Genomic DNA, 26,306 nt, shown 5'->3' with positions numbered 1-26,306 from the left:
AAATGTATAAACCTAGTGGGAATAAAGGGAATGAGTAAATGCTACATTTGGGTATAATGTAATATGAGATAACAGGTTTTTCCTGTTAAGTGACCTTAAAGGGAGCACTGACCTGTAACAACTCAACCTTTTTTGGATTGGTTCCTAAGAAAACAGGGTGATAAGATAAACATTTGAAGCTATTTTCTTTAAAAAAAAAAAAAAAAAAAATCACACTGCTTTCTTCAGTAGTCGTTATTATTGCACATCAATGTGGAGACAGGTGGGATTGAGGAATGCACTTCAAATCAAGGGCTGAAGAGCGATAATGATGCAGGGCAGTTAATCTCACCTCTAATCAGCCACCCAACATGTTTCCTTTCTTTTTTCCAAACCCACTTTTAATTCATATTTCCTCTACTCCCTTCTAAAGATGCATAATATTTAATAGCTTCCTTCCAGTGGCCAACCACCTCTCCTTTGCTGGAAATATTTATTTCTCACAAATTCTTAAACCCTCTATGACCTGTAGTTTCATGGCAGTAATGCTCCTTTTATAAGTTCATGGAAACAGCAGCAATGCTGTGAGCAAATGAAGCAGTGAAAGAGAAGCTACTTACGGGATGTACTTGTAAAAGCCACATCATGATTTAAACCGATTAATCTGTGTACCAAATCTGTTTGGCACAGAGATCAACCGGCCACTAGTCAACGCAAAACACAGTAGCTAAGTGCACTCCTTATTGTAAGTTATGCAATGAAATTTGGATAATATTCAGTGTGACCGCACACACCACCTTTACTGCCAGGAAATAAGATCAGTGTGGGAAAATAAAGATGGATTTAATTATTTTTTCACCTTTCCCTCAATTCTTATTACCTAAATCCTAACCCTGCTTTCGTTTTCTTCTGACTGCTATCAAATACACATCCTCCTGACCCCACACTCGCAGCAGAATTTGGCAGATTCAACAGGGTACTTTGTCCCACAAGCGTGACAAAACTTGCTCTTCATTCCGCCGTTCCCAACATCGTTCGCGCCATCTATATCACTCCTGAGAAAACAGAAAAGACAGCAGCAACTTTAGAATTTGTGCGGACAAAGTTGCGACTAGTGAAACGTCAGGGCAAAGCTCTATTTGGATTTTACACGTCTTTATACGAATGTCAATGCCACTTAAGCCGATGCCAAGTAAGCTGTATTATCCCATATTTCACCTCAGTTTGATTAAATGGGAAATTGTTTTGCTCCAAAGCAATAACGATAATCAAAGCAACCAGAAGCTAGAGACGTATGGGTGGCAAGGTCGATATAACTGTGCATGCAAGTTTCTTTTGTTTAAATGAATGTGCAGGTAAGACTCATCCCTATTCTATTTTATTTTTTTAAACTTTCTTAAAGTAAAATTGAAATTTGTACATTCTTAGTCAAATTAGAGGTAGTATATGTAATACTTCACCAAGCCACCAGAGGTCAGGAGAGGTCACCAATTGATTTTCTCCACTCTTTCTGTGGAGGTTATGACTTAAGACGTTTATTCACCTAGATATGTAGGAGTCTACTTTCTTCTTGTTGAGTCCAGTCTGAGCGTTCCTCACAGATCCATAGCCAGAACTTGCTACTCGGGATTTACTTCCCACACTGACAGAGATATCAGAGAAAAACAAAAAGAAAACCAGGACAAGGATGTTTCAAAGTTATTCATTGAAATAAATGCTCTCTGTCGAGACACCGCGTAGACATAATGTCTTGGATACTAAGAATAAAAGTGAGAAAGCGAAATGAAACTGTTGTTTTTTGGCAGCCTTGCTCTATTCTCGGTCCTGACGTTACATTTTGTTTTGACTCACATTGTTCGAAATGACACTTCAATCAAAAAAAATCCGGGCTGTAAAAACATGTACAAAGATTGACTGTTCCAACAGATATTTGAATAGACACAGCTGAATGCACAATAAAAGGTAAAAAAAACAGTACCCACTTGACATCAGTAAATAAAAACCTGTCTGGACTTGCCCACAGTATTTAAAACACATCTGCGTATGTGTACTAACCCTGACGGTGGGCTTGTGAGCCCGGAGGGATTATTCCTCACTGGACCTGTTGAGGAGGCCTTACTAGATGGGATTCCTTAAGTGAGAGAGAGGGTGACACAAATGAGGACAATGCGCATATTAGTTTTGTTTGATGCAATGAAGTGAATCACAAATTCACAATATTGGGGGGGGTGATGAGGAGTATAGCACTGTGTCTCGTACCAGTGGGCTGTCCAAGGCCTGATCTTTGGGGTAAACGAGAGGAAGCTGAAGGGATGGTTGACACAACGGGAGTGTTGGCCTTCTTTGCAGCAGCAGGAGGCTTGTACTGAAGACAGAGAGAAGGCAATAAAAATAACTACTTGGTACAAAAGATCAGCTATGGATATCATTGCTGAAAAGTCATTAACATAGTTACATTAAAGATATACAAAAACATATCATATCATATCACTATATGACCACATAAGAATGGCTTGTGGTTGTAGTGTTTGTTAATATGCACATTGTGTCAATGCTTGGCTCTAAAACAGGTTTTAAAACTGCGATCTGGAAGAAAATCTCAAAGCTATAAAATGGGGAGGAAAAAGAACTGCAACACATAACAATTCTAAAAACACGACACAGCAGGGAAGCTCAGTGACATAATAATTAACGACTGAAGTATTTTTATTACAATGGGGAATCAGAGCTCTTAACCAGAGGGGTTTAAACCCTGCTGTTTTTATTGGCTACCAAATTAACTCCCCAGCTATGCACCATAGCTGTTGCTAAGTAACTTGTAATTCTACATCTGCTGCAGAGTGGGAGTCCCACCATGGTCATAAAAGACAATGATTTATAAGCAAAACTTCTTAATTATCAGCAATTAGCCATAACACAGAAGTGCCACACATATCAATCATCAGTATAGGTTTTGTAAACCTACCTATGAGCATTTTTTAACATTTTATGTTTAAAAAACTAACAAACTATTTTCTGTTTAGATCCATGCTCAGTCATCCAGGTAAGAAAATCCCAAAAGACTGAAGAAGTCACTTGAATGAGTGATGAAATGTTTCTCCCACTTAAAATGCTAAGTCCAGATGAACAGAATCAACTTTTTGGGAACTATTGTCTGTTTAATTTCAAATGCATTCCCTCTCCTATCCGTGCGTGCGTGTACCTGTGTGCGACCTGGAGGCTTTTTGGCATCTCCTGACTTGCTTTTGTTGGGCATTCGGGCGGCCTGCTCCTGGCAGAATTTGATGTGTCTGTCAGCTGCACTCTCGTTGAACCTCCGCTGACAGTAAGGACACTGGATATAGTCTAAAGGGAGACAAGGTAGTGGGAAAATATACATGTAGCTTTTGTAATTGAATCCTGTATACAGAAATACTACTATCTGAGGAAGTGGTGACTTGAACTTTTCATTTGCAGCTGTCACCACAATTAGAGCTCGACTTGTATAGGATTTATACGAGCAGTAACCATGCTGATATTTAGTCATTTAAAATTATTTCTTTCCTTTTAGTGACACAAAACATTCTGAACATTTATACATTAATGTGGTTATTCATGAGTCCTTACTACAATGACAGTATACTTTAAAAGTAATATTGTTTGATGGCTGCAACATTGCAGCAACTCAACATTGTACTCAGTAGTTTCTATGGTCACCATGTGCTTGCATACAATGTTGGGGAATGCTCCTAATGAGATGACAGCTGGTGTCCTGAGGGATCTCCTCCCAGATCTGGACAATGGGAGAGCCCTCGGACAGTGTTCGGTCCTCCAGCAACTGCCTCCATACTCTCGCTATGTGAGGCTGGATATTATCATGCACCAGGAGGAACCCAGGGCCCACAGCACCAGTGTAGGATCTGACATTGGGCCCAAAGATTTCATCCTGATACCTAACTGCCAGTTGAGCGCCACAGTGCCTTGCAGTGAGCACAGGGCCTACTAAAGGGGCCACAGGCCACCCTCATAGAATAACCGCCTGTCTCCTGGAATCTCCACTCTTCAGGCTGTGCTGGGAGCCACAGCCAACTTTCAAGGAATGACGTGTGGACGACCTGTGCAACCTGTGCAGGGTCCAGGTAATCACCTCATGAAATTGATTAAAAAGTGCTAATTTTTTCGAGCAGTGTATGAGACTTTTTCACAATTCTTTTATTAACATACAAAATCTTTTTTTTTTATAGTTTTTTCATTTGCTTCTAGATAACTAGATGTTACCTGGGTCATAAGTAGGAGGAGGAGGTGGGGGCAATGGTCCTCCATCTTTTATGACCTGACCGAGGGTCTTTGCAGCCCGGATGGTGGCGATAAAGTCCTCGTGTTTCTTGCGCCAATTTGACGGCTTCTTCGGGGGTTCTGCCTAACACGACAACAACATGAGAAAAGAGATTCTCTGTTACAGCTGTTTGCTGCTATAGTTTGACAATCTAATATTAAGAAAATACGATTAAGCTACTCTCTTACCGAATGTTTTAACTCGACAGGCTTCACAGCGAATATGTAAAGATTGCACACGCTTATCTAAGCCTGCACTTCCCACTCTTACCCTAAAAAACCCCCAACAACTATGTTTCCATAACAAAAGTACAAGTCTTATCTAAAGTTGATGATTAGCGACAGAAATAGTTCAGTGAGTTCAGTTGTCTAAAGTGGATCTGAGGCAACACGACAGCCTCTGTGACTTTCTACTTATCCTGTGTAGTTAAAGCATTCAGACACGTTTGTCTGACAAACACAGGTGACTTGGAGAGAGCTAAAACTACATTTTATTATATTTTCCTCTTTCCTAAACTGCTGCCAAAGAAAAACTAAACAAAACAGAATTTGTCGCATAACTAGACGTTTGTCCTGTTCATATCACAAAGCTGAAAATTCCAGTGGGAGCACAGAGTGAGTACGCAGGAGTTAGTTGAAGCCAAGACCATCTGAACAACAGCCAGGCAACAGACTGGGCAAGATTACTTCACTGACTGATACTCATGAGACAGTTTCTCACAGAGAAGAAATAAATGAAACAAATACAGTTTTTAGTTGTTAAAGAGTAATCTGAAGGTTCAAAGCAACCGCAGCAGCTGAACTAGAAAATATAGCATTAAGGCTGTCACGTTAAATGAAAGAGAAAAGAACACTGGATACAGAAGGATGCCAGTTAAAGACAAGAGGTATGAAAGGATTTTTAAAATTAATATCACTAACATGACTTGGCACACCCACAGACTATTCAAGCCAATACTTCAAGGCAAACAAAGTATTTGTGTAGCCAGAAAAACAGTGAGGGAAAGCCTCGCGGGCTTCAACAGATTATCTGTGCCGCTAAAAATTCTATCTATGGAAAGGAGGGACAATTGAACAAAAAAAAAAGATAAAAGCAACTTACTCTTTCAGTAGCAGATGAACTTTGTGACTGAAATACAATTGAAAGTTGTTTACAGCATTGTTTCCTTTAGGTGTTGTATTATTGGATACAACGCTGAATAAATAACCTCAGATTAAAAACAGGTCTTTTTTTAATAATAAAAGCTGGACGTATTTATGAATGAATAGATTACCCAAAAAAATGAACAACAGTGTTTTAAGCAGCATGTGAAATCCAGCTAGTTTTCTGACTTTAGGCAATTTTTTTTCCAATCCTGTCAATAGTCAAAATGAACCACTGCTGACAATTTATGTGGATTTCCATCGCTCTGCTTAGGTGAAGGCTTACCTTTGGTTTGATGGGTTTCAGTACGGGGATGTCTGTTCCCTCAGCTCTTTGTCTGCTGGAGTCAAAAACCTTCCTCTTTTTAGTTGCTGATTTTTGGCAGATTTTTGAGTGCTTCTCCTGTTGGAGGAGGACAATGTGCACAAAACATGACAAAACATTTTTATTTGTTTTTAACACCACTGGCATCACTTAAGATTTGTATCTGTCTTTTACTATAATTTAAATTTTCAACTATGTTTTCCTAAATGAATTTCTTGAAAGAGGAGGAAACTTTCTTTCAAGCATTTCAAGCTCAAATTTAAATGAGTAACATGAACAACACCAGTAACCTCCTCAAAGCTGTAGCCAACTCTCTGAAGCACACTAATGTCTTCCTGATGGAGACCCAAACATATATTGCTATACATATCTAGAATAATACACCATGCTTTAATGCAGCCATTATCTACTAATGAGGCAAAGTTCTTGCATAAGAGCACATATTTGGTTGTTTACCAGAAGATTCTCTTCAAATTAAACACCAAAAACCTTTATAGCTTTGATGTATTAACTCTGTAGTAGGTTTTAGTCATTTCAACACAATAAGCAAAGGAAAAGAGGATTTTTGGGGAGTAAAAATCAACTCATATACACTCATCTGTTAGGTACACATTAGTACCAGGTTGAACCCACTCTGCTGGAAGCATAATAACATGCCATGTTATAATCAGAATATCAGAACATGTCATGTTATCAGTAGATGGATACACTGTGGTAATAAAGATCAGGAACAACACTCAGGTAGATGGCTGTATCAAAACTATGCTATCCTCCACACCATTACCAGCAACCTGAACTGCTGACACAAGGTAGGATTGATCCATGCTTTCATGCTGTTTACATCAAATTATGAACCTGCCATCCAAATGGTGCATCAAAAACTCGTGAGACCAGACAACACTTTTTTGCAAGTTGTAGCCTTAGTTTCCTGTTCTCAGTTGATAAGTGTGGCACTTGGTGTGGTCTTCTGCTGTTGCAGCCCATATCTGAATGTGCTTGTGCTCTGAACACAGAAGAGCATTCAGAGATGCTCTTCTGTGTGCCTTTGATGTAACAAGCAGCTATTTTAGTTACAGATGCCTTCCTATCCGGTTGAAGCAGCTGGGCCTTTCCCCTTTGATATCTGACATCAACAAGGCATTTTGACCCAGATAACTGCCACTCTGTGAATATTTTCTTTTTTTCTGTCGATTCTCTGTAAGCCCAAGAGATGGTTATATGAGAAAATCCCAGTAGATCAGCAGTTTCCGAAATACACAGATGAGTCTATCTGTCACCCATAACCATGACTCAACACCACAGTCTTTTCGCCTATGATGATAATAATAATAATGGATTGCATTTATATAGCGCTATGACACCACCCCTACCTGCATGTGCTGCAGACAGTGCTGAGAGTACTGTATTGCTGAACATGTGTGAAGCCATCCTTTCTAAACAATCTCCATTCACTGATTTAGACAATCAAGTGAAAGACAATGCTTCACATGATACAGTCCAGTTGATACTTGTGCTACAATTCATCTATATACAAAAAATGGCCCACTATGAAATTAATTAATGACCAATATTTCCAACTCCGCTTTATGGGAGAACAGTACTACTAGAGACGTTTCTTAGTGAAATTTTTAAATCAGAGTCTTGAATATCACAAATTTGTTCAAACAAAAAGCATTTCTGCTTTGATAAAACCTTCAACTCCCCTACAGAGCTCTTCACAGGACCCTGCTAGCTATCTGGATCATAGCCAGGGACACATTATTATTGAACAAACAGCTGATACCCTGTCAGCTGAGAATTAATGTGGTAAATACTGTCAGCCAGGCGGGTTAATCACAGTGCGTGATCAACACACACACAAACACACACTTAAAGTGTCTGCGATTAAAATATTGTCCTCTTAGAACAGTGTTACACATTGTTTTGTTTTGTTTGTTTTTTTGTATTAAGAAATGTCAGAAATGAGCAAGAGGTGGTTTGTTTTTTTTTACCAGGACTTTGGGGAAGAAAGATCTTTTACAGGTATTACACTGAATCCGATCGTCAACCAGAGAAGCTTCGCCATCTGCAAGAATAACAGAACAAATTCGGTGAAGGTTTAAAGAGCAAAAATGGGCCACAACGGGACTAAACAAACATAGGAAGAAAAATAATGACCCAGTTAACATTTGATACAAGGTAAATACTTTCGCGGTCATAAATTGTGTTCTTCTGCCACAGTAAAGGCAACAATGTTTTATTGTTGCCTTTACTGCTCATTCTACACGGATACTTCAAATTTCCTGAAAATGGCTGGAGGAAAATAGTCAGGTTTAGCTAAGTTTAACGTACAGAGTCAAACACTTCGAAGTATTACTGTACACATAGAAACGTATTTAATATTAAAGGTAAGCACTCTCCGAAGATTCATTGATATACACGCTTTAAACTATTCATTTAAAAAGTGTTATTTGTTAGGAGTTCGCTGGTTAGCCGGATAGCTCCTCTAGCTAGGAATCACACCCATTCAGAGAGGAGGAGCAGCTAGCTTCATCTTTGGCCCTGACGTTACCTAGCATTACTTGGGCTAAAACCCAAACAAAAAGGAGGTCGCTATGCAAAACTGTTTATCTAAAGCAGCCGCGAACCCCGAAGCGTCCCCTTGGCAGATAAAACCGAAATGCTGAAATCCCAAATTTGCCATAAAAGGCTGAAGTAAACACACAAACAGCAATATCGCATACCTTCAAATTCTTCCATCCTTAGGTTATCCCTTGTCTAGTCCTGTTGCCGTTGTTAGAAAACGGCCAGACGTAGACGGAAAACCCCTCTTCATTTCCGGCTTTGCTAAAACGGGAGAAATGTTTTGTTTTTACCCATTTATCCTGTAAGGAAAATTACTTTAATTTCCATATAAATTGATTCTGCAGTGTACTGTGAATTACTGATGTTCTGTGCAGATCTACATTTTTGGTTTGTCATTTTTTTGTGTTTTGTTTGTTTCTCTGTGACTTATGTCGACACTACTGGGACGTTATTATCCTGTTCCAATTCCCAATGGCAGGTAATTATCTTGACACTACTGATCTTTGGCTACCGATAGCAACTGGGTTGTCCGATGCCGCTCGGTGAGCTAACATGCGAGTATTTCATTGGTTATTACTGCACTGTTTCTGATGGAGTGTTCAAGTATGCACTGTTTATTTTGGACAGCAGGTGGAGCGTGGGAGGGAACCTCTGTCATGTTTCCCAGTATTACTCCGAGTCCTAACCATAAATTTTTGGGGGAGTTTGCGTAGCTCAGTTTTCGATGGAAACTAGCAAACGTTGCTGTTACTGGGACGAAATCTTTTTTCTTTTTTTTTTAGCTATAGAAATAAAAAATGAAATGCTATTAGTTATTAGTGCTTTTATTGATACAAAGTTATGTTAATGAATAAACGGGCTGGTAGCCTCAACTTGCATCTCAGCTTTGTTTGGGGATGGTCATTTACAGAAACTCATTATATCAACCAAACAACCAAACTAGTGTGCTCCTTTGCTGCTTTTGTTAGCTCAAACACTTGCGCAGAACAAACACTCGGAAGTTCCTCATTTGCCATACTGACAACATGTGTCATCTGAATGGAGGGATTCATGGACAGATGCTAAGAGGGCACAGCAAACATGTGCCTTTATCACAAGAGGGACGTTGTTTCTACACTGACTCCCTTTTGTGTGATCTCTCACACCACACACACGCCCAAGCGCGATGCCTTTTCACCATTTCGAATTATAGCAATGGGATGATAACCATTCGCTAAGTCCTAATGTATCCTAACCTTTAAACAAGTTAATGATTTTACACACACATTCACGGTTAAACAGTGCACTTGGCATTAAAGTTTATCGCTCTCACTTTGTCAGATATTAATTAAGGAATGTGGTGCAAGTATTCCTATTAGTAATCCTATATGCGTATTTATTTATTTATATGTATATTTATCTATCTAATAAAATAAAGGAGTATAGGTAAAGTAGCTGGTAATGAAAAACTTTTCTGTTAAGCGTCCCTTCAAAGTAATGCGGTTTTATTTTGAAAGTGATACTCGGAAGTAGCTTCGGTGTGCTTGATATGCTTGACGTTGGTAAATTCTCTTTCATGAGCGCATTGGGGAATACCGAAATGGCAAGATCCGAGCCGATGTGATTGACCCCTGCGAATATTCGGAAGCCATTTATCCCAAACAGGTAGCATACCTTGCTGATCATATTAAGAATAATAACTGCAGGTGCAAAGTGCGCAAAGCTCGTAAATGCATGTGTAATGTTAATATCATGCAGGCTACGTTTACTGACACTGACCTGGCTCTGTGGGGGTCTTTGTCATCAAAGACAGACGTATGGCTCTTGGTTTTAATAATGAATTTAAACATTCAGATTCTCCTGCAACCTTAAGCTCGTCTGTATTTAAAGGTTATATGTCTTTAACAAAAAAGAAAAGAAAAAAACTAGCGCTTTATTATTTAGGACGCCAATGCGCGTGACTGCATCGCTTCCACTTAGCCTTTAGTAGGTGATAAATTGTCATTTTGGACAAATAGTCTTTGTGGAGTGACGTCACACTCGTGCAGACTCGCGATGAACTTTTAAATAAATCACGTAGCTAAGATTGCCTTAAATGTGTACGAGCTGTAGAAATAACAGTAAAACATTTGCACGCTCTTACAGGGAGGGTGTTGACAGCTGCGCGTGAATCCGTGGTTAAGGAGAAATTGTTTACTTTTGCGCTTGGCACGATGATGTTGGAGTATAGCATGTCTGTTTGTGTGAGACCACTGGCATCAGTCCCAGGTATGCCCAGGCCACCTAGAATAACTCTGGCATAAGTTTCTGGGACTCGTTCATGTACTGCCTTTATCACTGCTAATATTCTGTTTGGCAGCATAACAAATCAAACAGCTGCAGAGCAGGAGTAGACTTTTTCTCTTCGCTGCCCCCCGCCCCCCCCCAAAAAAAACTTCATAGTGAAAGACAGAGAGGGTTGGCCTGTTGTATTATTCAGCGATTTGATCATTTGTTTGGAGTCTGTGCTATATATATTGTTGTCCAGGCCAGCTGAGCTCTGCTTCCCACATGGGAGTACACACACTGTACACACACACACACACACACACACACACACACACACACACACACACACACACACACACACAGCTGAGTTGCCAATGTTCTAATTCATGGGTACAACAGTCTGACTAAATTATGTAAACTGGCAATTAATATTTCATAGAATATGAGCATAGGAAAACACATCGCAAAATGTCCTGTCACTTCTAACTTCAACTTCTAACTTCAAATAAAAACACAGCTTCAGTGGGAAAATGTCTGCACTTACAGATCTGTAATCCAATTAGATTCACTTATGTTCTATCATAAGACAGGTTCTTTATTGAAAGGTGTGGGGAGGAATTTTATATCTCATTTGGCTCCACCAGTAAAGCCGGGGACATTTACTCATGCAAGCTAAATTAACCTAGCTGTTTACATGATGTAACGTTTCAAATGATATTTCTTCTTTATTGCTAATAAACCTGGAGAGTTATACCTATGACCACAATCCAGTGCCCCGATTCTCATATTAAGTTAGAGAACAGCCGTCTTATCTCTCTTGCTTCCCCACACGTTTGGTCTGTCAGTCGTACACGGACAGCATCTGCCGGGTCTTGCCCATCTTGACACCATTTTGAGAATGACAGCTGAGTGGGAGGGTGCTCAGATGATGACAGAGGAGGTTTCCAAAAATAGCCACAGTCCACTACAACTTTCTCTAGAAATAGCCACAAATGGATGTGAAAGTGAGGCATTTTTAATATATACTTATATATAATTTAAAAATCCTGCATTTGACTTGGGGAAAATCAAACCAACCTTTTTTTGTGACTGAGTGTTGTGATGTCTTCTGAGGTTTTTTTTATTAAGTAGTGGCAGCAACTAAATGCAGATATCCAGACTGATGCAGCCAAAGAAATCTCATAATAGCAGATTTTAATTGAAAGAAATGTGACAACAAAGCCTGAATCTGCTCAGTGCTGAAGGACAGCCTCAGCCAGACAGATTGCTACAAAGGGCTTGAATATAAGCAGAAGGATTTAACCTAAATCTCCGGGGCAGCACAGCTCCCATCATGCTCCATGTGATATGGCAGTACTTTCCTCATTCTGCTTTAATGACCTCTAAGTGTGCTCTTTGGTTAAAGTAATGCATCAGATTGTCTGTTTATATTTCCCATCGCTCTCCTCGGCATTCCTTCTACTGAATTTGCCTCCTCTGTATCCATGGTGTCGCCCGTACCCTAGACTGAGATTAAAATAGATTAAGCAGGGATTAGGTCATAAGATAAGCGGAGGGAGGGATGTATTCAATGAGTGCCTGCATAGCCTGCTGCGTTACATTCTTCTTGTCAACAAAAACTGGTGTTGCCATTGTGTAAAGTTATTTAGGAGAAGCTGCACAAACTCTGTCCATTTCAGCGATCTTTCCATAAAAGCAGTGCAGATTCCATTGTCTGTGGGTCACTGTGCACCTGTGCAACTTGAAAAGGTGTGTCAGTGTGTGCTGCTGTGTGCGGCAGGCCCTGCTATGGTGAAGTGTGTCAGCGATGACGGATGTGGAGGCGACCTATGAGGACTTCATCACCTCTCGACGATCCGGCCGCAGGAATGCCATACATGATATTCCAGACACTCCTGGAGAACCGGGCACCACTGATCTGTCGGAGAGTCTGGCACAGCTCAACATCAACAAGTCAGGTGAGCAACATGATGAAGAACAAGAACATATTTTGATGGCGACATTAATTCATCAGGGTGGCAACACAAGGCCTCGTCTCTACTTGTGTTCAGTTGAATTCTCTGGATTTTCCAACAGTGGAGAGGAAAATCAAGACTTCATAGCTTAGTTCTGCAGCGTGTTTGGAAATTGTTAATAGAGCTCAAAATTACAGAGCCACTAATCTTTGGCTCTCTTCCAAAGTGTGTCTTTTGTCCTGTCTCCCTCCCAGATGGCTGCCCCTCCCTTGGTCTTGTTGTACCAGATGCTTCTTCCTGTTAAAGGGAAGTTTTTCCTTCCCACTGTCGCCAAGTACTTCCTCATAGGGGGTCATTTGATTGTTGGTGTTTTGTCTCCATTATTGTGGGGTCTTTACTGTACAAAATAAAATGTCTTAGGATGATTGTTGTTCTAATTTCACACTATAGAAATACAATTTAATTGAAGTTCTTCAGTTACATTTAACATATACAGTATGTCTTCCTTGGTGACTTAGTACCAAGGAAGCTGCATCACTGACTTCCCCTGTAGTTAAATGTGCATGAAACCGACTGTCCCACTGTCCTCTTTCTTCACTGTTTTCCAGGTGATGAGGGAGAAGATGCTGAGAAAAGCCAGAACTCTCCATCTAAAGAAGAGCAGACTCAAGCTGAGGGAAGCTAAGTGCCACCGGACATTTATGGACTCGAGCAGCCACTTCTTTTAGTCTATCTGCTCCCTGTATGCTAAGCTTCTGACTGGCCAGTTGCATCTAATTACTGTGAACAGCAAAATCCTCTATTGCCACTATCCTGCCATCAGGAAGTCATCACTATGGCAACCACAGCACAGTCTCTCTCTCGCTTGTAATTGGGTGTGTTCCATTTTCCTTAAAAACCTTCCTTCCTTTGCTGCCTTTTGTCCAAGGCTGCTGATATCAGATTGGATGTAATTTAAGGTGAACTAAACATGATGTCAACAACCAAAACCAGCCCACTTTTGACTGTGAGTGGTTTTGAGTGGAAATTGGAGGGAGGAACGGAGGCTAGTAAAAGGTTTTTAGAGCAGCCACAGAATTAAAAATTTGTCTTCCCCTCTCCTCGTCTCCTTCAATTAATCACCGCTGATGCGACTGAAACACAGACGGCAGCTGGACATCCACTCATCTTGCCTCGACGCCTGAACACGTGCTCCCTTCATAAGTACTCGCTATTGACCGTTTCCTATTTCCGTGGATTTGGATCCATCTGTGTATTGGATTGATGGACGTTATCCAGCAACTGCACTCAGTAGCTCAAAGGCCCTGGTGTACTTTGTTGCATGTATCCATATCAGGTGTAATATCTAAATGGGTATTTTTTTCTTTATCATTTCAGACATCCCATTTTAAGTATTACATTGATGGTCAAACAGGGTCCAGTTCTTTAAAAAAAAGTAAGAGTCAGATCACAAGATATAAAGCTTTTTTTGTCCAAGTTAGGAACAGCAACATGTGCTGCTCGATCTGTCACAGGCAAAATGAGCGTCTGTTTCGTTTTGGTGGCTGGCTTCACTGCACCTTGCTTTACTCTTGCACACTGACCCATAACTTTGAGTTCACTATAACTATTCACTAAAATTGTGTTGTTTGCACTGCCAGGCCTCACAAATGAAGCCAGGGAGTACAAATGTGTTTCCCCCCAAAATTGTGGGTTTTTTTAAACCATTTTTCTGCCAAGGCAATATTGTCTTTTGCTTTGCTAATTCGGGACCTGGACTACTTGCCATAATTGATGGAACCACGAATTCAACTCTTTACAAGAAAATACAGAAAGAGAACATCTGCCCATCGATTTGTGGTCCAAACTTCAAGCACACTTGGGTTATTGAGTTGGACAGTGTTTCAAAACACACCAGCAAGTCCACCTCTGAATAGCTTGAAGCAACAAAATGAAGGTTTGGGACTCCTATTGAGATGTTTTTCATGACCTTAAAAGCACTGTTCATGCTCATAAAACCCTCCAATGTGGCTGAATCAAAACAATTCTGCAGAAAAGAGTCACTCAATGTGAATAACTCTTTGCCAATACTTGCAAAACCTCTTGCCTGCAGTTCTTATTACCAAGGCTAGCACAACCATTTATTAGGCTTAGGGGTCATGTACTGTTTCACACAGGGCCAGGTAGGTTTGGATAGCTTTTTTCAATTAATAAAAGAAATCATCATTTTTTAAAAAAGGCCCTTTTTTTTGCACTCGGGTTATCTTTAGGAAAATACTTTTTAATGACGCCGTAAACAATGAAATTGATTGGTTGGAAAGTAGGATTTCACCCTTACTGTACATCTTATACTTTAATAATTGTAATCAAAACTGGCCTCTCACTGTCTGCAAATGTGTCCAGTCTAACTTGTGATGGCCTTGAACGCAGGAGTTCTCTCCTTACATGCAGGGTATCTACACACATTAAGTGGTTATCCCACAGTTTAACATTGCACTGCCATATATTATACCCAAGTTTGTAATTTGGTTGTGGTGGACATCAAGGAAAAACATTTATTTGCTACTTAAGATTTGGAAATTGCACTACTGATAGCACTGGAGTGTGGTTTATTAGCGTGTGCTGTATGTGTAAATTTTCGTAGATAAGACGACTGTTAGAATAAATATTATGTACTGGCACACTGCCTGTCAGTTTTGCAATTCCCTTTTGTAATCCGTTTTCATAGTTTCCTTTTAACACCATTACTGTACTCTGTCCAATTTAGATCTACTAATGAAATATGTGGGTATGCATTCTAAAAATGTTTTATTTCTTTGTTATATCTGACCAGCTGATCATTTTGTTTCTTTGTTTAGTTACCTTCACAAAGGAGGTTATCTTTTTTGCTACTGTTTCTAGTTATTTGTCAACAGGATTATGTATCTGCAACTACCTGGATGATTTTCAGGAAACTTGGAGGTAACGTGGAGTATGGGCATATAGGAAGAAGCTGTAAAAATTGGGCGGGTGGACGGTGGGTGTAGTAAACCTTTAGTTTTAACCTGTTAAAGGGGATTAGTGCCATTTTATAGTGCATCATAGGACTAAGATAACTTGTACTTTGAGTCCAGTGTAATGTGATGACCGGTACTGTTGCAGTTTAGGTGAGCTAAAGAACTCAAGCTGTTGTTCCATTTCCCACTGTTATTTTCAGTATTTTATAAAATTCTCGATTTAGTCACGTTATTGTGTTACTATGTAATATACTCATTTTTGACTTTGTCGATTTGGTTTGTTTTGATGTGCAATTAAATTTTACCAGTGAATTAATCGAAAGTGTCAAGACAAATGAATGCATCCTCAGCAGAGAGGGCTCAATAAGCAAAGTCTTTGTCTCCCCCTGGTGGTCAACCTAAGCTATTCTATTCAACAACGGAAAGGCCCAATCACTGAGCGCTTCTGTTTTGTAATCGATATCAGACGATGTAGAACGATGCAATAGATAATGCAAGCATTCACAAGTCAGTGAGGTCATGTGCCGTTAGTTAAGGTCAGCTTGATAGAAAGATACTATGATGGCTAGCTCACGTGAAGGAATTGGTACTCTCCTATAATAGACCCACGCACTGTAAAACGAAAAAGGAAAAAGTGATGACTATGTTTCTCTTCCTGATTAGATTCTGATTAGTCAAGTGCTAGGCAGTAAACACGGTGGTTATAGACACGCAATGATGGTGGTAAATAAATTGCATTCACTTGACTCAAACCGACATGACCTTCTGCACACAGTGTAACAAAATTGAGCTGTATCATGTGGTAATCAGAACAGTGAGGACTCATTTCACTGATACCAGAGTTGTTAATGTTGAAGATAAATGGTACATGCTGTAATAATGCAACAGAGCTGTATCTGTAATGACAGAGCAGCTGAGTGATTATTGTTGTTATAAGCCTTTGAAATGCAACAAGGCAACTTATGGGTGGAGCATTTTCTTCAGTTTTTCTCGATTACTTTCATTCAGTCTTTCTTCCTTGTTCTGATGCTCGGTTTGAACTTCAGCATGCTGTCTTGACCATCTCTACATATCTAAATGTTTTGAGTTGCCGCTGATGTGAAAGGTTGATTAGATATTTGCATTACTGTGATTATTAGGTACGCCTGCTCCACTGCTAAAGTAGTTGCTAAATGTATTTAGAATGACTTATGTATACATTTCCTTATTTTTTTTTCTGATCCATTTAGTTTAATGAGTATTATTTTTGCTTTTCTGCATTTCATCACTTTTGTAAAGTTAAAAAAAAAAAACCTTCACAATTCATTTGTTTCAGAAAATATTTTCTTCTATATTAGGCCTATTTTGCTGATTTTTTTTTCAAAAGTAAGCAAGGTTATGAGAAAAAAAACTAAATTTTTTGATGTTTAAGTCTTCAAAGGCTTGTGAAAGTTGTTTATTCGTTCATCACACAGTTAAAGTGACTGACTGTTAATGTGTTGGCAAATGTGAAAAATCCCTTAATTTTTTTGAGAAATACGAGACTAGTGAGAGTGTCTTTCCTGCTGTGAGAATGGCACCAGATTGATTGAGAAACAGTATGATGTATGAAAAGATAAATAATGGATGTTGTAAGGTTTTTATCGTGATGATGTTGGAAAAAGTGTCGGCCTAAATTAAAAGTGAAGAATTTCTTTGAAACTTTAGAAAACTGCTGAAATCGAGAAATGCTAAATGATATACGTGAAAGTATAAGCATTAGAAAACAGGAAATGAAAATATATACTATGAGAGAACATTCAGCAACCACTTTTGCATCTGCTCAGCTGCTTGTTAATGCAATTATCTAATGAGCCAATCACATTTCAGTAATCCAAAACATTAAGTCATGTAGACGTGATAAAGACATCCTGCTGAAGTTCAAGCTGAATGAATGAGGACGAAAGGTGAGTGAATATGTCTGAGTATGTCCAAAACTACTGATCTACTGGGGTTTTCCCACAAAACGATCTCTATGGAGGGATGATTATACAGAGAATGCTCCGAAAAAGAAAAAAAAACCTTCTTGCATCTCTGAACGCACAATCTAGCTGACTGTGCTGCACATGGTCTGCAGCAGCAGAAGATCACACTAGGCTCCACTCCTGTCATGTAAGAACAACAAACTGAGATTACATCTCGCACTGACTCATCAAAATTGGACAATAAAAGGTTGAAAAAAATCTCATAATAATATAATAATAATGCAGCGTGCACAAAAACAAGTGGGTGGGAAGTGTTAAGAGTAGTGAGACTGATAATTCTGATGTGAGAATTGCACCAGAGCGATTGAGAAACGCTGTACCTTGAAACACAACAATCATATTTCACATGGGAACAATTTGACATAAATTGTTTACCTAAATCTATAACCCTATGTCTAACTGAATGGACTTTACTCCTTTGATAACTTATCTGACATTTCTGTATCTTCAGAAACAAGTAACACTGTGTCATGAAGGCTGTATTTGCTCAGAGACCTTGACCTTGTGTAAAACCACACTGTGTTAACATAACTCTTCTCCATGACACCACAAATATGGAGCATTGGTTGGATTTATTCTTGTAATATCAGTAACATTGTAACATTACAGTACGTGTTTTGTTTAAATGACAAGGTTAACTTTATATCATATACCAGTGATAATACAATGAAATCACTTACGATACATGCTTGTGCCACATGTACTACTGTGGCACAGTTCCCTTTCTTTATTTTAAACTTTTATTTTCAATGTGGGATGAAAAATCCATGCATGTCCTTGTTCAGCTCAGTATTCACATAGGCTCGTGCTACTTCCTTGAACGTTTTCCCATCGAGAATCAGGATGAAGCTCGACTGGCCTGGATTGGAATTGATGACTGATGTTAGGACCACACCTGCGAATGGAGAAGGAGGTTATTGTATCACAACTTTGTCAACACAGATTACAGGCACAGATAAGTGGGGGGAGATCTGGTCTAATCTTTGTAGACCTTCTTATTGACTTGAACTTCAGCGTGTCAATAGAAGCAAATACAGAATAAATGTCACGTCTTTGCACACCACATTCACTTGTATTCATACCATCATCTTCCGACTCTCCGTTTGGTCTGGGGATGAACACCGGCTCTGACGGCAAGCACTTGTCTTCACCCCAGTACACCATCTTCTTGGTTTCCGTGTCAAACTTTGCAACCTACAGTGAGTGAACAGATGAAACACACTCAACAAAGATGTCCATGCAGGTCAGAAGTTATTTACAGGCACAGAAATACCAATACACAACACAGCACAACCGGCTTATCAGCCCGTGAAGTACTTTGTTCTGTATGCAAATATTAGAAAGAGCAGTAAAATTCTCATATCACATGAGACTGCCGGACAATATGATGAGCAGCTGATGTGCTCATGGATGCACTTTGTACTTGATGCGTGAATCAAGTCCTTTTAATGAGCACAGGTACCAGAAAATATTTAGTAAATCCGATGTAGGCCTATTAACCGTTTACTGTTATTAACTAAAACGAATGGGTGACAAATAAAAGGAAAAAAACTGAATGTTTAACCCCTGCAGTGGTGGAGTCAGTTCTGTTATGCTGAGGTTGGCATTTTTGCTGGTATGGCTTTGAGGCGTGTCTCCTATCAGGGGGAAACTTATATGGTAATTGAGGGATCACCTTTATTCTGTTGTGAGATATTTTGTCATCCTCCTTTTTTCTTTTTTTTTAGGGAGGGAATGTCCTCATTTATAGGACAAAATGATGAAAATCTCCTCCATCATATGCTTTGGCTTCAACAGCCACTAAACCTGACCCAATTTAACCCCCCACAGAAGATAGTGGAGCACTGAAGAATCATTGCAGAGGTACATTCAACCTGTTCTGCCAGCACATGGGGGTTAGACACCTGATTATGACACTTAACATGTTTTTTTTTGTCTTTTGTCACCTCTTTATATATGATACAGGATTTTTCATGTCACATCTTGTTTACATCCCTCTTTTTTAACCTGCTATGCAGCATATTCCACTTTATTAACCACGTGTTTATAAAAAGGATATTCAAAATTACTCATAGTTCAAGCAGAAGCCAGCGCTCTCTTCCTGTTTGTTTTTAGAATTGATTGTCTAGTGAGGATTAATAAAAAAATACATAATTGTCTATTAGAAAATATTTCCTTTTATGCCTTCCTGACTTTATGCCTCTTGTTGGAGGGCTGAGCTTTGAAGTCTTCTTTCCATTGTTTCTGATATCTTGATGTGCACGCGTACCCAAAAGTGCCATGAAGGGGATTGTTGTTTTATGGCGCAATGTGTAATTCACACTTAAACAAAAGTTTTACTGCTACATTTTGCTTCAATGATTATTCTCAGTACTGTAGTTTTTCACCCTAGTTTTGTAAAACAATACGTCCAGGAACAGCCTGCTTCCCCAAAATTTAAATGTCTGTTCTGGAAGTTAAAGGTCTCCATAGGCAAATTATATTTATAAAAATGTAAGAAATCTGAAATGTCGGATGTTCCCACCACTTCTGCAGAATCCCCCACGTAGTTCCCATAGACAAACTGGTGCCTCTTCCCATTGATGTCATAATTGATTCTGGGCAATTCCAAGCCTGATGGAAATAAAACCACAGTTTTTGCTCCTATCTGGATTAACTTTAAATGACAAACAGCAATTTGAAAAACAAAAACAAACAAACTTCATTTGCCTTAAACCACTCAAACAGACACGTTTGAGTGGCGTTGGTTTTACCTTCACAGAGCACCTCTGCTTGGCACATGAATTTGCCTTCTTTCTCCTTCACAGTGCTGGCTGTCGTGTACTTGAGTTTCACCATGTTCCCTCCAACTGGAATGCTCTGTGAAATCCAGTCGACATGTGAAAGCCTTTAATGTGTGAGCCGTTCGATTGCAGGACCAAATGAATTACATGAAAACAACTCACTTTGTCAGCGTGGATGGGAAGGGCAAATCTCTTGTAAGCTGGCTTGGAAACCCTTTTTTCATCAAACTGAGATTTCTCCTTCAAGTTGCTCAAGTAGAACATGTCATAAAGGCTGTTGTCGGTGTAGGCAATGACATCAAAGACCACGTGGCCATCGTCCTCAAAAGCATTCACATGGTGGTAGAGGACCATCGCTCCTGTGTAGTACTTTGTCTCAACTTCTTTGCCGGTCTTTCTGTCTACCAAGTGGATCAGAGTCTGATGGAGAAACACAGATATAGATAAAAGAGTCAATCCCATTTTTTTCTGAAGTGTAGAACACTAGTACACCCTTGTCCCCGGTCTATTAATCCACATTCATTAGCCTACTAACTCCTTACGTTTTCTTCAGGGCAGAACTTCAGGCAGCTTGCCCAGCTGACTCCTCTCATATAGGCAGTAGCCATCTTGAGGATGTCCAGCTTGAAAGGCATCTCGACAAAGATGATGTAGTTATCTGTCATGCCAAAGCTGTGGTAGTAGCTCGGCATGAGAAGGGAGCGGCAGGGGACTGAGCAGATCACCTCTACATTTTTCAGTGCAGAGCCTTTCTTGCCTTTGTCTGAAAGGTGACAGTAGACAGCACAAATATGAAAACGCTGTAGGTGTTACTGTTGAGTTTAGAGGTTTAACATAAAACACATGAATCACTTATAGACCTTTGTCTGAGACAGCAGGAACTTTGAACAGTACGTATTTAGTTTTGCCCTTTGTCGCTATTGACGTTCCAATGTTGTAGGTATTGCCCTCCTTGTCATAGTGAGGATGGCATGAAGCTAAGTTTACAGGCAGGTACTTCAAGTAGTCCACCTGTGTGAGATATTTCAGAAACATATCAGGTCTGAAGCAAAGTCTTTCTTGGTTTTGAGTTCACACGTTTCAAGGTTAACCGGCAGCGTTACCTTTTCCAGGGTTTCCAGGGTCACGGGATCAATCTTGCTGATGTAGTTGGTTTCAGAAGTGGCATAATAGTCATTTCCATACTTGATGAAGTTGCTCGCGCCATTGTCGGTGAAGTCAGGCATTGTGTGGTTGAGAAAGGTGATTGCCCTGAAAAGTAAAAAGTTTGGGGGTTTTGAGTGTGATATTGATACAGGAAAGAGAGCGCCTCCATAGTGCACTAGTTAATGCATTTGCTTAACATGTAAAAGATCCCCAGTTTAAAAGCAGGAGGAGACACAAATCCTTGGGAGAGCTGTGCCAGGAAGCGCGTCCGGTGTTAAAAATCTGTGCCAACACAAATATGCGGATCCATCTCCTGTAGTTACCCCTTGTGAATAAGAGAACAGATTAGAAAGAAACTTGATTTCCTGTAAATGTTTGCCTTATGTGAATCTAAGTGAAAAATTCACAGCAGTAAGGGAAACAGCCCCGAGGTTGTTCCTACACAAAAATGATTATAACTGTGTCGCAGAGGCGTAGTCCAAGTGACTACCCAGATTTTACAAAAATGGCACTGCATGGTGTTATTTAATAGCTGCACTACCACAAAACTTATAAAAACAAACAAACAAACAAACATGTATAACTTCAAACATACAAGAAACCATAAACATGGATACCTTTGAGAAATATAATGGCACCATATATTTTCTACTTTGACCAAGTCAAAGAATCACAGGAATATACACAAAACATTTAAATTATTCACTCTGAAAAAGTTTTGGGAATAACCAGCCAGTGTTTATCTTCAGCGTAGTTGTCAAATAATAGAGAACAGCAGCATTTCTGTAGCACAAATCACTTAAAGGAAACTGAAGACGTGCAACCATAAAATAACAAATCGTCTATGGAGATTGCAATAGGAGTAGGGATGGGTATCGTTTAGGTTTTATCCGATACCAGTACCAAACCGGTACTTTTGAAACGGTGCCGGTGCTTAAACGGTGCTCGAACCGGTGCTTAAAGAATGGAGAACACAAAATTGGTCCAAAAACCTCTCATGTTCAGCTGTTTTTTTGTAAAAAGATAACAATGTTAGCCTTTTCTGCAGCTATAGGGGATTTATGGCATCACTCTTGGCTGGAAGCAGTGCTTAAACAATGGAAAAAACAAACTTTGTCCAAAGACCTCTCATGTTTAGCTGTTTTCCACTTTTTCTTTGCCTTTTTGGCCAGGGTGAAGGGAGCATCTGCCATCAAATAAGAAGACAGCCGCATGTAACTACGACTGTGTTTGCTAGTTCACCTTACATGCATTTATTTAATAACGTGGTTAGCCTACTCAACGTAAATTACACACGAACAACATTAAGCTACTCATGCAGAGAAGAACGGCTGCTGCTGCCATCATCATCCGTCATCATTTCTGCTACACTGGCAGGGCTAGGAGCCAGGACTCTCCTCTTCGGGTTTTTGGGGGATGTTGCTCCGGGTCAGATAACTGGCAACCCACCCGCAGTAGATGTGCACGGTGTGAGGTCTCGCAGCAAGCTATTAAATACGGCGCATTTCTCGGCTTTTAACAAAATGCTATACGTCGCCAGGTGTTTCATCAGATTCGAGGTGTTACCTCCTTTGCACAGTATCACAGTATCAGCTTAAAGCACTTGTTGCAGGCTGCTGAGTTTGCATCTTTTGCTGTGAAGTACAGCCAGACTTTGACCGCTTCGCTTTGGGCATTTTTAAGCTGTAGCTCTGCTCTAAAAGAACGTACGTACCTGGACCCGCCTACTACGCTCGCAAAGGTAAAATGATTGGCTGGAATCCAAAGCGTATGACATCTCAGGAAAAAAAGCACCGAAATGTGCGCTGCTTTTCGGTCTGGTTACTACCTTTTATGTCAGAACCGATACCGGTACCCATCCCTAAATAGGAGAACTAAATGGCCTGTATTTGTATAGCCCCAAAAGCGCTTTACACAACCAGTCATCCACCCATTCACACACTGGTGATGGCAAGCTGGGGCTCGAACCGGCAACCTTCCGATTACAAGGCAAACTCCCAACTCTTGAGCCACGATCACCCCCTAACTAAATAAAAGTAGACTGGCATCCAAACAGTTTGCAGTATTTACCTGTTAAGTTTATATTCTATAAAGCACAGTAACATAGGGTTTATCTTTACAGCAAAAATATTGCTGTACATTACAATAGACAGCAGAAAAAACAGACTCATGCTGGCAAATCTAGATGCCAGGGAAAGTTCTTACAGTATATAACGGCACTGTTTGCCAAATAAATACTGCAACTGTTGATAAAGAATTACAAACTAAGACTACTGCAGTTATTTCATGAAAAATATCAAATATGCTGAATTTGTCTGTAACAATAAAGAGTATGCTCACTTGAAGATGAAGTTCTTGCTTGGGTCTGGATAAGCCATCGTCCCCATTTCGGACACAACAATTCTATTTGCTTCCATGTTAGCTTTATAGGTGTCACTTCTGAGGAATCTGCTTCTGTGGATTATTTCACCTGCAAGGAAACAAATACTGCGTCTTTTATCTGTGCGCTTTACATTTTTTATTTTATTTATGTATTTTTGCAACAACTAACAGATTAGCAGCTGTGCACAGGTAAGAATTGCTGTACCAACCGTCTTTGAAGGTGAAGCTATTCATTAAGGCCATCCCATCAAACCAGTGGTTGTAGTTGGTGTCGCCCACAGTGAAGATGCCAGGGCCATTTCGGAGGAGCGTTCCTTGCAGCCAGCTGGGAATATTCCCTATTTGAAATGAAATCACAGTCTTCACAGCAGCACTTTAAATCTGAACATTTGTTGGCAATGCAATTGTATAAAACCGGACCCACCTTTAATTTCTGCCTTACAAGGCTCGGGCCTCTCTGTTGCGTTCTTAGAAAAGTCTACTGACATGTTCGCTGACGGACCAGTGAGTGCACCAGTGTCAGAGTAGGTTAAATACTGTGGGAGCACAAACCACTCCCATTTGTTTTACTGGGGTGTTATGAAAGGGCAATTTATCTTATCTGTCTGTACAGCAATCCCCTTCCTGTGTGGAGGTTTCACAGAAACATTGAAGCTCAGTACCTTCATCGCAGGAAACTTAATGACCCTATCTGCTGCTGTTCTGTCCCCTTTTCACCTTGATTTTTTATTATTTTTAACTAAAACAAAAAAGGTAACTCTTTTTCATCTAGTTCTCAGGCTTGCTCTTTAAGTATTTACGTGGCTATTCTGTGATCAGATTAAATAATTGGACCCCCCCCAGTCATGATATAGACATAATAAATCTCAAAAAGGATTAATTGTGATTAACCCTTTGGTGCATTGCTGCTTTTATTTGCTGTACGTTATTTCCCTTTTCTGGTGACCTAGATTGTACCTGAGAAGCATGTTGATTTTATAAACTCTGTATATAAGCATTGAATCAATTTATGTTCAACCAGGAGTTGGAACCTGTCCTAACTGACAGGACTGAACAAACTAACTGAAGCGATGTTTAAAAGAGAGTGGGTCAAGATTACTCCACCTTATGAGATATGAGAGGCCAATAAAGTCATACAGAAACAATATGTCCAGGTGCTTCAAGTTATTGCTGCTGAAAGTGGATCTATAAGCTACTGAATCATGTAGGTTTTTTCATACATTATTTATTTTAAATGTTAAAAACAAACAAACAAACAAACAAACAAACAAACAAACAAACAAACAATAAAATGGTTTAATGATGTCATGTGTTGTTTATCATCCCAGTAGGTATTTCAGTTATTTTAGAACCTGCTAAGGAACAGGTGATTTTTTTTTAAATTACATCCTGATACTTAAGATTGAAAGAGGGTGCACTTTTATTCCTATACTGGTGCAAAGACATGAAGCTGTGAACGCAGAGTTCATCACAATACGGAGCAAAGTAATTATCACCACGGTCATGATTGTGCAGACCTTGTCGGTGGCATACGATAATAAACGTGCATTATGTTGAATACGCTTTTCCATGGAAAGCACGTTTGACATATCTTTAACCTTATCTGGATTCACCGACCTAAGCAGCCACCTTAAGCAATCGGGCCACAAATTCACACCAAGGTTGTTTACCTGAATATCAGCGCAAGGTTTCCCGGTGTGGCGATCAGCGCACTCACACTAAAGGGGTGGTGTTGACAGCATGAGCAATCACAAACATCGATGGGTCTACGGGCAGCAGACTGTGTTTTTCAACCAAAGAGCAAAATTCTAACTACAAAAATAGGAGTAGATCAAACGCATATAGTAATAGAAGATGGAAGCAACACATTCTGCACTCACTGCACCATCATCAAGGCACTAGATCTGACTGTAATTATAGCCGTGTAACCCACAAATTAATGGGTTGCTTTGTGAGATAATGTCGGCCTTATTTTTGCATCTGCAAACCCGGTGGTATAAAACAGAGCTACAGTCAAGAGCAAAAATAAAAAGAGAATAAAACCCGCACAGAACTGTTTTTACTGGATGCTTACTTAAAAAGGGAAAACAGTGAACATTTATTATTAAGGCTTGTCAGATTAAAAAAAAAATCTCTAAAATCTACTGGGCCTCTTACTATTTGGGGCAATGACAGCACACACACCCCTGTAGTGAGACCACAGTGAGTAGTAATACAGTATAACACTCATCTCGTGGCTCATCTGACACATTAGCTCTCATGGCCAGAGTTTCTGGACTCTTGATCCTAATCAACCAAAAACAAAATAAGACAGATGTTCAATTTTTCCTGTTTTCACCAGCAGGGGGCAGAAATTACACAGTTGAGGCATAAGTATGTCATTCTATGCTAGACCTTTTGAAACAATACATATTTTGATATTATTATTATTATTATTATTATTATTATTATTATTATTATTATTATTATTTAGTATTTGTATTTATCAG

At 39.7% G+C, this 26,306-nt stretch overlaps 3 protein-coding genes across 4 annotated transcripts; 1 reads left to right on the top strand and 2 right to left on the bottom strand.

Moving 5' to 3' along the window:
* Positions 1-195: 195 nt before the first annotated feature.
* Positions 196-8,591, bottom strand: zc2hc1a (zinc finger, C2HC-type containing 1A). Of its 2 annotated transcripts, XM_084939065.1 has the most exons (10): positions 8,485-8,591; positions 7,753-7,826; positions 5,723-5,839; positions 5,396-5,422; positions 4,237-4,378; positions 3,182-3,324; positions 2,239-2,344; positions 2,035-2,110; positions 1,523-1,621; positions 196-1,034 (listed from the first exon to the last, which is right to left on the bottom strand). In XM_084939065.1, the coding sequence occupies exons 1-10, from the start codon at positions 8,498-8,500 to the stop codon at positions 899-901; spliced, it is 936 nt and encodes a 311-aa protein (XP_084795191.1). In that variant the 5' UTR covers positions 8,501-8,591; the 3' UTR covers positions 196-898. The 2 variants fall into 2 exon arrangements, with proteins under 2 accessions (XP_084795191.1, XP_084795192.1); XM_084939066.1 differs by lacking the exon at positions 5,396-5,422 and having other exon boundaries at positions 8,485-8,590.
* Positions 8,592-9,838: 1,247 nt separating this feature from the next.
* pkia (cAMP-dependent protein kinase inhibitor alpha) lies at positions 9,839-15,819 on the top strand. The gene is made up of 3 exons (XM_084939061.1): positions 9,839-9,970; positions 12,354-12,531; positions 13,137-15,819. The coding sequence occupies exons 2-3, from the start codon at positions 12,381-12,383 to the stop codon at positions 13,211-13,213; spliced, it is 228 nt and encodes a 75-aa protein (XP_084795187.1). The 5' UTR covers positions 9,839-9,970; positions 12,354-12,380; the 3' UTR covers positions 13,214-15,819.
* A 2,249-nt stretch (positions 15,820-18,068) lies between these two features.
* On the bottom strand, positions 18,069-24,380 carry bco1 (beta-carotene oxygenase 1). The gene is made up of 11 exons (XM_084939062.1): positions 24,242-24,380; positions 24,027-24,155; positions 23,776-23,905; positions 21,393-21,540; positions 21,150-21,300; positions 20,832-21,052; positions 20,452-20,709; positions 20,260-20,365; positions 20,031-20,119; positions 18,589-18,700; positions 18,069-18,401 (listed from the first exon to the last, which is right to left on the bottom strand). Exons 1-11 carry the CDS (start codon positions 24,303-24,305, stop codon positions 18,253-18,255), a joined length of 1,557 nt encoding a protein of 518 aa, XP_084795188.1. The 5' UTR covers positions 24,306-24,380; the 3' UTR covers positions 18,069-18,252.
* Between the last annotated feature and the right edge of the window lie 1,926 nt (positions 24,381-26,306).

This window comes from Perissodus microlepis, chromosome 9 (assembly GCF_051167445.1).
Source record: "Perissodus microlepis isolate ML-2025 ecotype Zambia chromosome 9, ASM5116744v1, whole genome shotgun sequence".
Taxonomy (NCBI): Eukaryota; Metazoa; Chordata; class Actinopteri; order Cichliformes; family Cichlidae; genus Perissodus; species Perissodus microlepis.
Note: the sequence above shows the minus strand (reverse complement) of the source record. Positions and strands in the feature narration are given on the sequence as shown.